Below are 13234 nucleotides of genomic sequence, written 5' to 3' on the forward strand. Positions count from 1 at the left end.
CTGGGATCACACCCTGAGTTGAAGGCAGATGCTTAATGACTGAGCCACCCAGGCACCCCTAGACTTCATTTTTTAATAAATAGTTGTTTCTGGGGTGCCTGGGTGGCTCAGTCGTTAAGTGTCTGCCTTTGGCTCAGGGCCTGATCCCAGGGTGCTGGGATCAAGCCCCACATCGGGCTCCCTTCTCCGCTGGGAAGACTGCTTCTTCCTCTCCCACTCCCCCTGCTTGTGTTCCCTCTCTCGTTGGCTGTCTCTCTCTGTCAAATAAATAAATAAAATCTTAAATAAATAAATAAATAGTTTCTTGTGGGTTTTTTTTTTTTTAAGATTTTATTTATTAGAGAGAGAGAAAGCACAAGTAGGGAGAGCAGCAGGCAGAGGGAGAAACTGGCTCCCCGCTGAGCAGGGAGCCCAGCGTGGGGCTCAATCCCAGGACCCTGGGATCACGCCCTGAGCCAAAGGCAGATGCTTAACAACTGAGCCGCTGTTTCTTGTGGTTTTGAATTTCACAAGGGTACCTGGTGCAAATGCTAAGCCATACAGCGTCTTTCCAGGTACGACCTTTCTTAGTTATATTAGTACCTGGATTTTCTCTTTAATAGAAGTAGAGATGAGATGAATTACGAAAGTGCATGGGGAGCTGCATCTTAAACTGTCTTCACACGGATCCATGTACGCCACAGCCTTCAAACAAAGCGTGACTGCCTAACCTCATACTTGTTTACACGCCTGCACGCAAAGTCTAGACTCGTGCTGCATGAACACGGGGCAGCCTGCCAGAAAACCAATTCCTACAAAGTTTATGGCTTGCTACTCAGAACCATTTGGTAAATCAGTAACTGGAAATCAATCAGTAGATTGCTAAGTGGTCAATCGTCGGTTTGTATCCGTCACCCCCAGTAAATATAGTCAAGAGAGCCCACACGTAGGACATCAACTGATTCCTTCTTAGCGACAGAAACAGTCAGAGAAGATGCTCCTTCTGTCATCCCAGCAGCTCCTCTAGAGTGCAAAGCTGGATCTGCATTGCTGAAAGCAGCACGGTTGATATTTCTAACGAGAAACTGGATTTTCTCATCTCTTTCCTGGGCTACTCTAATTCTCATATCTGGAGTCCGTCCATGACTGATGACACTCCAGCAATTCTCTTAATAATTCTGGCATGTGCAGCTCCAAGATAATCCGTATTTAATGGTTACTTTATTTCCTCTTTGGCTTGACATTCTTCCTCCCTATTAGTGTCTTTGGCTCTAGGTAATCTGTCCTTGGTGACATAATCCGCTTTCTGTAAAACTGGTTGTCAGATTAAGTGATTAACTTAGTGTGTAACTAGATCGTTAATTTTAAAAGTTTATCTTCTAAAAATGACAAAATGTATACTATAATGTCTAGATTTTTTTTGACAATTCCATCCCATGCTTTCTATTTTATTTTTTTTCATAGTAAAATGGGTGAAAATCAGACCGTGGTGGNACTTTATTTCCTCTTTGGCTTGACATTCTTCCTCCCTATTAGTGTCTTTGGCTCTAGGTAATCTGTCCTTGGTGACATAATCCGCTTTCTGTAAAACTGGTTGTCAGATTAAGTGATTAACTTAGTGTGTAACTAGATCGTTAATTTTAAAAGTTTATCTTCTAAAAATGACAAAATGTATACTATAATGTCTAGATTTTTTTTGACAATTCCATCCCATGCTTTCTATTTTATTTTTTTTCATAGTAAAATGGGTGAAAATCAGACCGTGGTGGGGGNACTAGATCATTAATTTTAAAAGTTTATCTTCTAAAAATGACAAAATGTATACTATAATGTCTAGATTTTTTTTTGACAATTCCATCCCATGCTTTCTATTTTATTTTTTTTCATAGTAAAATGGGTGAAAATCAGACCGTGGTGGCAGAGTTCATTCTACTAGGACTTTGTCTTGGCCCAAGAATTCAGATTCTCTTCTTTGGACTCTTCTCCCTGTTCTACACCTGCACCCTGCTGGGGAATGGGCTCATCCTGGGGCTCATCTCACTGGACTGCAGACTGCACACCCCCATGTACTTCTTCCTCTCCCACCTGGCCATCGTCGACATAGCCTATGCCTGCAACACGGTGCCCCAGATGCTGGTGAACTTGCTGAAGCCAGGCAAGCCCATCTCCTTCGCTGGCTGCTTGACACAGACCTTTCTCTTTTTGACATTTGCTGTCACAGAATGTCTTCTCCTGGTGGTGATGTCCTATGATCGGTATGTGGCCATCTGCCACCCCCTCCGATATTCTGCCGTCGTGAGCTGGAGTGTCTGTGTCACCCTGGTGCTGACTTCCTGGGCATGTGGCTCCCTGCTGGCCCTGGTCCACGTGAGCCTCATCCTGAGGCTGCCCTTCTGTGGGCCTCTTGAAATCAACCACTTCTTCTGTGAAATCCTGTCTGTCCTCAAGCTGGCCTGTGCTGACACGAGACTCAACCAAGTGGTCATTTTTGTGGCTTCTGTGTTTATCTTAGTCGGGCCCCTCTGCTTGGTGCTGGTGTCCTACTCGCGCATCCTGTTTGCCATCCTGAGGATCCAGTCCGGGGAGGGCCGCAGGAAGGCCTTCTCCACCTGCTCCTCCCACCTCTGTGTGGTGGGGCTCTTCTTTGGCAGCGCCATTGTCATGTACATGGCCCCCAAATCCCGCCACCCCGAGGAGCAGCAGAAGATCCTTTTCTTGTTTTATAGCCTTTTCAACCCTCTGCTGAACCCTCTGGTCTACAGCCTGAGGAACGCAGAGGTCAAGGGCGCCCTGAGGAGAGCGCTGCATAAAGAAGGTCATTCCCAGTTGGAGTGACATTGGAATCCCTCACCTCAGTAGGTCCTGGAGCCCTGGGTACTGTGTATCACCCAAGCTTCTCTCACTGTTTTCATATCAGAGACTGAATAATCCCAGAGACTCCGTACAATACTCCCCTTTTCTGTCCAGAAAGTATTTAGGTTTTATTGCATTCATCATATTTAGTTTTATAAATTTATCCTTTCCTCTAACTGCATAGTCAGCTGAGAACACCTAGAGGATTAGGTTGATTTCATCCACGGCTGTGGGTCCCGAAGGTTAAAAGAGACCCTCTACCTGACTTCATCAGCTGTGCTCAATAATAGCAGAAGACGGGCTTTACCGGGGGTAGCCATGTAGGCGACCATTTTTAAAAATAGTGTAGCCACAGAGACTTAGGGCCTGTTGATACCTTTTTCATTTTTACCCCATATTAGGTTGTTTCCCCTTAATTGTGTTTCCTCTTATGAATAGTAAGTGTACCTAAATGACTCCTTAGACTTAGGGGAACACTGATTTTGTTGACTAAACCTTGTAATCTGTCTTACAATTTCTGTGGTCAGAAAGTAAGCCTGCGCACATTCAGCTGGCGTCCCGGGGAATTACCCAATGAAATCCACTTTCCAGCCTGCCCTGGGCTTTAGATGGCCACTTGTTTCTAAACTCTTCTCGACTGCTTATGAAGAATACCTGCGATTCTCTCTGGAAAAACACTCTTCTCTAGAAGGAGTTAGTAAGTGCTACAACCCAGCTCTCAATGATCAGGTAGGGATGGAAAGCCCCAAGCAGAGGCAACTGAATGGGAAAAAAAGGTTTTAACAATAATAATAGTAGTTAACATTATCATTATATACTTGCTCCATGCCATCCACTGCACACAGATAGCTCATTTACAGAGATCGCCTCATTTTTATCATAAAAGCCCATTTCTCATTACCATCCCATTTTACAGATGCAAACATTAAGCAAATGGCAAATGCTAGACCCATGCCCCAATGATCTGACTCCCAAGGCTTCTCTACACAACATAGGACATCATTATCAATGTTATCAAATGAAGAATAAGGCTAACCTGTCCCAACCTAGAATATGCTATGTGAATGTGGGTTTCTTCTCAGTCTAATATTTTCTGCAATGAGGCTGGGAGAGCCAGAGATTATTTACAGAAGGTCTCCTGTCCTGGTTGATGAGTCCTATGGCCGTGGTCACAAAGAACATCAGAAGCTCCCGAGCACAGAGTAGGAGTAGAGGCTGTTCTCATTGAGGTGAGAGGTTTGCTTCTGCAAGACGCAGAACCACGGCATCTCTAGTTTCACACGCGTCACTCACGTGTTCATACACATCCACGTGCATGCGTGCACACACACTTATGGAGTCCTTACTATGGTGACACACTCTAAGTACCTTATAAGTATTACCTTTTCTAATCCTCATAACTACCCTATGAGATAGGGACTATTACCCACATTTTGGGGGGAGAAAACGGAGCCACAAAGAGATTAAGTAACTTAACCAAAGCCTTGCAAGTGCCAGGTATCTTGTCCAGGATCAAACTTCAGGGATCTGCCTGCCAAACCCATAGGCATAACCACTGAATTAAAGTCAAAGAGATTGTGAAGTTTCAGGAGCAGGAAATGGGAATGGAGGAAGAGAGTAAGGAACTTTCAACCTCCAACCAGAGAAAGGCATTGGGCTCCGGATAGAAAAGGTGCTTATATAGCTTGAGCCCTCTTCCCCAGGCAGGGCTGCGGGGGAGGGGAGCAGCTCTTGTCTGCGGACCGAGAGTCCCTGCAGTCCGGGAGGTCTTCGGACTCAAGGAGATGGCCACAGCCGGGGGTACTGCAAACGCGGCAGCGGCCTCATCCAGGCGAACGGGCAGCGCCTGGAGGTGATCGAGCCACGCCCGCTGCAGGACAAGCTCCCGGAACCCATTCTGCGCAAGGAGCGATTTGCCGGGCTGGACATCCAAGTCCGAGGCGGGGTGGTCACGTGGCCCAGATTGGTGCAGTCTGCTGGTCCGTCTCCAACGCTCTGGTGGCCTATAGTCAGAAATATGGGGATGAGGCCTCCAAGAAGGCGATCGAAGACTTCCTCAACCTGTACGACCCAACTCTGCTGGAAGTGGATCCCCAGCACTGAATCCAAAACGTTTGGAGGTCCTGGTGCCTGCGCTCGTGACCAGAAATCCTGCTGATAAACCCAGCATGTGGTTCAGGGTTCCCTTTATAATAAACAAGTGTCACAGGGCTGCAGGTTAAAACACACACACACACACACACACACACACACACACACACGCTCAACTTGATTTTATACTGGAGTGAAAACAAGGGTGAGATAGTAGAAGGGGCCAGGGATGGAAAAGGGGCCCCTTGACAGTCTGGACCATAACAAAACAATGGAAGAAAGAGGTTAACAATGCAGTTTTAAACTCATGGTTCACCAAACGGAAGATCCTTAGTAAGTGATCTTGTAATTTACCTAAACTGGATATACTTTGTAATTCGGATATTGCCTAACACAGTCTTTAATCCGCTGTTTTATGACAGGGGTCGGGTGCTGCATGGCAAGGTTTGGTGGGATGCAGGGCAACAGCAGGACAAATGGTGAAGAGCTGTAGTGCCAGGGACGGGTCTCAAAGGAAAAAAGCTCTCCTGGTACAGGGTGGAACAGCAGAAAAGTGTGGGGCACAGAGAGCATGACCTGGGAGTCACCTGCATGGCCCCCTAACTCGTGCAGTGCTCTCCTAAGGTCCCCTAAGCATCTGGACCCTTAAACATGTAAGATCTGCGGCTGGAGACCTGGGTTCTAGTCCCAGCTCTACCGTTTGCTAGCCATGCTCTTCCCAGGAAAATCGTCTAAGATGGCCCGAGTCTCTGTCCCTCATTCATCAGGTATGCAGAATGAGAGCTGCCTAGGTGGCCCCCTAGCACTGCTGAAGGCCTCGAACAGGAAGGGTGCAAATGGACACATTTTGAAGACTTAAAGTGCTATGCAAACAGAAGTTTGCTGTTATTATAGTTAACATTAGGTCAGAAATTATTCTAATATTGTCAGGCTTGCTAAACTTTGAGTCTGGTATCAAAGCTATTCCTTAGGGGGAGCATTGGGGTTGATAAGTCACCCAAACCTTTGTCCCCATGGCTTCTGCATCCGCCCTTCATCCTTGGTGGGAATAGCTGTCCCCAGAGTCCAGCCTGCAGACCAGACTCAGTGACCTGTCTGTGAGTCAGAGGGGAATCTCTCTCTCTCTGAACCTGTTCATAGCCTATCCACTAAGAAAACACGGGGGACCTTTCCTAAAGCAAAGGAATTCAGATTTCAGGATTTTTTTTACTCCGATTTTGTTTTTTATTTCCAACATGTACCATCTTTAATCTGGGATTTATAGTAAAAATTCTGTTATCATCTCTCTACAAGGGGAAGGACAAGAATCTGTTTATCTCTCCCAGTATCTTAGCATACTCGCTAAACATTTGGTAAGCAAAGGACCCTTTATCCATTAGCCTCATTTCCAAATTTTCAGTGTTGAACTCTCGTCTGATTTCTAAGCTTTTTTACATCCCGAGTGGCAGATTGTAGTATAGTAGAAATGTAATTATAGCTGATAATTATCGAGCACTTACTATATGGTAGACACTACATAAAATGCTTTACTATCATCTTCACATCAAATCTGTGGAGTGGACACTATTACTGTCATTATGCAATGATGAGGAAATAAAGTTTAGAGAAATTAATTAATTTACCCAAGGTCACAGAATTATTCACTGGGGGAAACCTAATTCAACACAGGGCAGTCTGGCTTTGAATTAACTCTGAATTGTTCTTTTGCAGAGAATTTACTGCTATTCATAACCTGCATGGCTGGCATAAGGACTGTTCATAGTATGTACTTAGTAAACTTCAACTGAATGAACAAATAAATATTCATTATATTTAAATTTCCACCCATAATCGACGGGCCTGGGGATGTGTTACCCTTCATTTCTTTAAGTTAGGGTATTTTATTGTCCATTAGATTTATCCAGTTCCTGCCTTTAATATATTCTTATGTGATGTATATTAATAATTAAGAATATGTTATTGCTCTAAAACCACAGAGAAAAAGGGAAAAGATAGGGTAGAAATTTAGCACTAAATATTAAAAATCCTTGGGATGTTTATTCGTTTCTATCATAGGAAGCAGTGGTCATTGGCTTCTCAAAGGAGTGTGCCAAACTGCTGAGCCTGTGATTCTGGAAGGCTGGGATGTCACCGGTGCCAGACGGGAAGTTGTGTTAGGGTGTTGCCCTTGAAAACTGGCAAGGGGGTGGAGACAATTATGGGCAGTAACTACTGGAAATGATAGGGATGGGCATCTGTGCGTGGTAGCTGGTTCCCTTGCAGCCTGAAATTAGCCCCTGCAGCATCTTTGGCATGTGGACCAGGGATTGCCAGCCACCAACCTGCAGGATTGTTGTTTACTGTTTGCTGTGAATGTAAAGCATCATCGTTAAATATGGGTTGTGGAAGGCAGACAAAAACGAAAGGAGGGTTGGAATGTTGTCCCACTGGATGAAAGCACGGCTGTGTTTCCCCAACTAGCAAGGAAGTGTCTTACTCTCCTTGCTTTCTGGACAAACTTTGTTGGCTCAAATTAATTTGTCTTTTTTTTTTTTTTTCAACCTGTGTCTCTGCTTTTTCCATTTTAATTTTTGAAATCATGTTTGGTCAAAAGAAGAGGTGGATCCTTGAACACACTTGGATTTAGACAACTGAGTGCTGGCTCGGAGTTGGGATATCTGGGTTCCCATCTTGGTTTCCCCGCTAACTCACTGTGTGACCTTAGAAAAGTTGCTTAGCTCCTCTGGCCTTCCGTTTCCTCACCGATAAAATAAAATTCGAACTAGACGCTTTTTAAGATTCTTCTTAATTTCTTGTTCTCTGTCTCTCTGTTGATCTCCTCACATTTCATTGAAATTGGATTTTCACTTTTTCAAAGGAATATAGATGAAGTTCCATGCAGAGAAAATGAAGTGGACTCAAAGATAATTGAACATCCTGGGCCTTAAACACAGTAGGAACTCGAGAGTAACTACTTGAGGCAATGAGTGAGTTGAGTATTTTCGTGCTCTATTGAAATTGCATAAGGCTGGCTGAAACAGGAAGTGAAATGCCTCCTCTTAGAAAAGCCAGTTTTATTAGCCTCCTAGGATCTTATTAAATATAACTTTCATTGGGAAGGTTTCTGGGACCAGAAATCAAACTTTATATCTAATTTGGTATCTCTGTTGTCTACATTGTAAATAATAATTTTCATATTCAGTACTTACTGAGCACTAAAGAAAGCATTGTGCTGAGATATATTCATGTTGTCTAAATTCCATGACAATTCCATGAGTTTCATGAGTTTAATACTTTCATTGCACTCATGAAAAGGGATGGATGGATGGATGGATGGAAGGGAGGACGGGAGGAGGGGAGGAAGGAACGAACAAACGAACGAACTACTTTGCTGTGATTCCGAGTGTGTGACAGCCTGGGCACTAATCCAGGTCAGCTTGACTCCAAAGACCACACCTATAACCAGTAAACATCCCGCCTCTCTATAGCCTAGACCTGTAGAATCTTTTTCTATCATTAAGCAACACTCAGGAAAATCAGCCTGAATGTTCTGAAAATACATTAAGGAAAAAAAAGATAAAAATAGAGCTAACAGAGTTTCCAATACATATATAATGAGCACAATAGTAATATACACATCAGTTTTTTAACTGGGCAAAAATTACATAGATACAAGCAGAGACAAATGACCCATGCACAACAGAACAGTAAAAACCACTCATGAATACAATGAGAGACGTACCGCCTCTCTAGTAATTAGAGAAACAAATTTTAAAGCACAAGATACCATTTTCTGCCCATCAAATGGGACAATAATAAAAAGATTGGTATTTCCTAGTGCTGCTGAGTGTGGGCGCAGTAGTCTAGGCAGCAGTATAAATTGATTTGGTGCTAACTTGGGAATATAGCTTCAAAAATTAAAGTTTGTACTTTTTTTAATGCAACAACTTCAATTCTAGGAACACACCCTGCAGAAATACTCATATATGTGTGCAAAATACATACATGTACATTTATTTTAAATTGAAGCATTATTTACAATGGCAAAATGTTGCGAATAAGCTAATATTCTTCAGTGGTGAGTCTGTTAAATAAAACATTATAAATCCATAGCATGAAGTATTATGCAACTATTAAAATAAGTTTTCTCTCTCTAATGTCCAGGGAAGAATCTCCTACAATAAGTGAGTAAAAGAAGTCATATGGATGTAGTACTTTCTCATTCACGTAGGGAAAAAGTTATTTGTGTGCATGTGTGTGTACATGCATATTAAGGCACAAGAAAATGTCCAAAACAATAAACATCAAAAGGTTAAAGAAGGTGACTCTCAAAATGGAAAGTGTCCTATGGAAAATAATACAACATTATTAGAAAAATTTTAAAGTAATCAAGTGTTAGTGTTGCAATTTTTCGAAAAGAGAAAGAAAAGCAACCCAGGTCCTTACACCTTGCAGAAGCAAGCTGTCCTCATTTCCACGTGGCTCCCGAGCTTGTCCTGTATGTTGGAAGGAGAAAAAGCATGGCGGCTTTAGTGGGGCCTGACCTCAAATTGGACTGGGCATTTTTGCTGGCAACCCATTGGCTAAAACTTGGTCATATGTGATGTCGTTTTTGGAATGTGATGTGTTTGGTGGGGTCCAGAGCCAATAGTCAAGAAAGAATTCCTGAGCCGTCTTTGGTGCAAGAAGGTGGTTATATTAAAGCACAGGGACAGGACCCATGGGGAGAAAGGGCTGCTGCTGCCGCCCCAGGATTGTGAGGGGCAACTGATTACATACCTGGGTGTTGGGAGAAGTAAAGATAAGGGAAGTTCCAAAAGGACTCTCACATGTCAAAGACTCAGGATCCTAGAGGAATGTTATAATCTGGCTATCTCAAGTGTTTGTCAATGGGCTGCAGGTTATAAGGACGTTTAATTTTATCTACTTTTCCTTCTGCCTTTGGTTCCTACATCAATATAGTCACACAAAAATGCAAGGCAGTCTGGGATATATGGTCTCTGGATGGACCCAGGAATAAGAGGAAACTGGTTTGGTAAACATCTACCAGTCTTGGCCACAAGTACTCAGAGAGTCCATGTTTGTAGCTCTGTGGCTCTTCAGGACAACAGCAAAACTCTAGAGAGTACTGAGAGAAGAAATAGAGACACGTGAGCCTCCCCCACAAATCTTCAAAAGCAGCACTCCCACGGATACATACAATCAATTTTTTATCTTCAATTTTATGTGAAATACAACTCAAAGCTTCAAGACAAATCCCCATGGCCCCACTTCAGTACAGAAATTTTAAATGGCAACTGCTCCCTGGGTCACTTCCTGAGGGACTCAGCCAGTATCAAACCTGAACCATCACACTGCAATATAGTGGGTAATCCTTAAACCCAGGTTCAGATATGCCACACTCAGTTGTATCCTTGTTTTTCTTCCCTATCTAGACAATGGTGATAAGATACCACCCACCCTGTCTGTTCCAAGGGGACGTTGTGAGCTTCAGAAAAGGCAATATTCCTGTCAATACTTTTTAGACTGAAAAGAAATACTAAACATTGTTCTTAGTCCTATAGCAGAGAGATTCATCAATTATCTTCTCTGACCTTTATTTTCCCCTTCCCTACTTTCTCTCTGTATTTTTTAACCAAACCCTTGTAACCAAACCCAAGGACAGTTAACTTCTAAGGAAGGTATCAGAGAAGAGCCAAAGGACAGTTTCTGAACAAAAGACAACTGAACTGAACCCAAGGACAGTTAACTTCTAAGGAAGGTATCAGAGAAGAGCCAAAGGACAGTTTCTGAACAAAAGATGCAATTGGGCAAAAGGGTTAGATTTGGGGCACCCAAATTAGACAGCTTTATGATCCTCTCTACCCAGAAAGTAGGTTGTGATAGGAGATTGGACAGCTGATACTTTAAGAGGGTGGGGAGAATGGAAAGGCTGAATTTCTAGCTATCTAAAATGATATCCCTGTGGTGTTTGCACTGCACCGGAGGAGCAGAAGGAAGTGATGACTGAAGTTGGTTACAAGTCAAAGTTGTAAGGGATCGAATCTTCTGGAGTGCAGTAGACATCCAGCACTCCATGCCTGGGTTGTTGGATTCTTCTCCGCCATGTCCAGCGGAGCAAAAGGTTAGAGTGTGTGCAGTGGGATTCTTTCTGTGGGCTGTGGCAACTCTACTGATAGGGTAACATGACCTCATGGGCTATTTGCCCTTTTGTGAAGCCAACGCCTATTCAGTATAATTTTAGAGGCAGCCTGGGTTTACAAGTACCTCTCCCTGCTGCGTTCAGATACTCAGAATTTCTTTAGCAAGAAGATCTTTTATTTCACAATCACAGATAAGCTTCATATGCAGATTATGCAGATGGCCATACTGCCGGGTTGTGAATTGCAGGCTCTAGGGGACTTGTTGGGGTAAGAGAGTCCTAGATGCCTAAAGAGGGTGGGGAAGGAGCGAGGCTGGGACTCCCACTGCAATCTCACCTATTTTAATCTTTACTTCTTCTGAAAACTGTGGCCACACCAAATTTTTCAGCTACCATTTAAGTCTCCGAAAACTGCCAGGAGATTTAGAAAAATGATAAAAACAAAATGAAGCAAATAAACACTAAGTTCCACCAGTAGGGGGGCTGATGAAATAAAAACTAGTGCCTCCATGCAGTGGAAGACCATGCAATTTTTAACAAACAATAAGCATTATGGATGTTCTCCATCTCTTATGCGGAAAAATCCCCAACATACATTAGTAAAGTCAGGGTAATAAGAAGACAGGTAAATACCCTATATCTGTATGTAGTTATATGTGCATAAAATAATTCTGGAGGAGTACTCAAGACAACAAGCAGGCTAGAAATGGAGATGACGGTGACAAGTAGGAACATATCCATGCTGAAGCTTATAAAATTTGAGGCTGCTTCTTCAAGAAAAAGAATGTTAACTCATGACTACATAATCAGTTGAGAGCCTCAGAAGGGGCCCTTGGTAGGGGCTCTGGAGCTTAATCTTTTCTAGCACATGATAAATCCAACACTGGGGACAAGGAGGAAGGAGAGAACGTCAAAGAATACTTTGAAAGCTGCTAGAAATTTGAGCCATTTTTACCTATTCAAGAAACGAAATTTTTAAGAAACCAGTGTTTTACCAACATAGCTTTGGAGAAAGAGAATTGATTGGGTGACTGGGGACCGTGAAAAATTTGAGTTCGTATAATCAGATTCATAACAAGAAAATTATGAAAACTATCGTAGTAACTATCTGAAATATCGTATTTTGACGAGCGGGTTAGCAAAGACCAAAAAGTTTTAAAAACAGGTAGTGAGCGCATGACGTGTCATACGTTGCCTTAATTTGGTCTGAGTGACCTCCGTGGAGAACGATTTGCCAATGCCTCCCACGATTACGGATGCACATACCATTGGACCCAGCAATTTGGCTTCCAGGAATATATCCTACAGGTGGACTGGCACGTGTGCAAAGCAACAGATGCCAAGGTTATTCACTGCGGCATTGTTTGTTCTGCTGAACTATGGGAACTACGTTAGTAGGAGACTGGCTAGCTCAGTATTGCTCCTGCATTCACTAGACTATTGCACAGCTGAAAAGTAAACCAGGAAGCTCTTTATGCACTCTTCATATATTTAAGCAAACACAAAGCAAAACAAAACGAAACCCAGGTTTGAAAATACATGGTGGGCTATCATGGATGTAATGTATTTCCTATACGCGCAGAATGTTTTTGGAAGCATTTCACAAACAACGTGCAATACCGGAGTGACCAGGGAAGGGAAGTGGATAGCTGGAGGACATGTGTGAAGGGAAAACTTTCGTACTTCTAAATTTTGGAACACGTCAATGCGCAACTTTTTTTAAATATGATTTTTGATAAAAGTTAAAACATTTCTTAAATTCTGCAAAATCCACCTTACACCTTGACGCTGGTCAAGGACAGCCTGTTGACGTCCCAAAACTCCGGGAAGTTCCCCTTCTGATGCAGACCAACCTGGGGCCAAGAATGATTTGAGAAGACTGGGCATTATTTCCTCTCCGCTGGAGGATAGAGCACTCGCATTTAGAAGTCTCGTTAGTTATTCAATGAGGCAACGAATTTATCATCCGAAATGAAACATACTCCTGGGGATTGTTTTTTTAATGGACCCAATTAAATTTCTAGGATATGATTCTGTAAGTTCATGGTAGCTATGAATTCTTCTCTGAGCTCCCCATGATAGTACATTAGCTCTTTAAAGGTGAAGGGAGCTCCTCTTTCCAACTCCTGGAGGAGACCGAAGAGGGCCATGGGAGCAGTGTTTCTTCTTTTATTTTCCTTTATTCTCATT

The 13234-nt window shown here is 43.0% G+C and overlaps 1 protein-coding gene and 1 pseudogene across 1 annotated transcript; both read left to right on the forward strand.

Annotated features, from left to right (window-relative positions):
* The first annotated feature begins 1872 nt into the window (after window positions 1-1872).
* LOC100466586 (olfactory receptor 2A1/2A42) lies at window positions 1873-2814 on the forward strand. Its single transcript, XM_034648651.1, has one exon. The coding sequence runs from the start codon at window positions 1873-1875 to the stop codon at window positions 2812-2814; it is 942 nt and encodes a 313-aa protein (XP_034504542.1).
* Window positions 2815-3405: 591 nt separating this feature from the next.
* On the forward strand, window positions 3406-4990 carry LOC100466342 (annotated as a pseudogene).
* Window positions 4991-13234: the final 8244 nt, after the last annotated feature.

Source organism: Ailuropoda melanoleuca, chromosome 1, assembly GCF_002007445.2.
Source record: "Ailuropoda melanoleuca isolate Jingjing chromosome 1, ASM200744v2, whole genome shotgun sequence".
NCBI classification, from domain to species: Eukaryota; Metazoa; Chordata; class Mammalia; order Carnivora; family Ursidae; genus Ailuropoda; species Ailuropoda melanoleuca.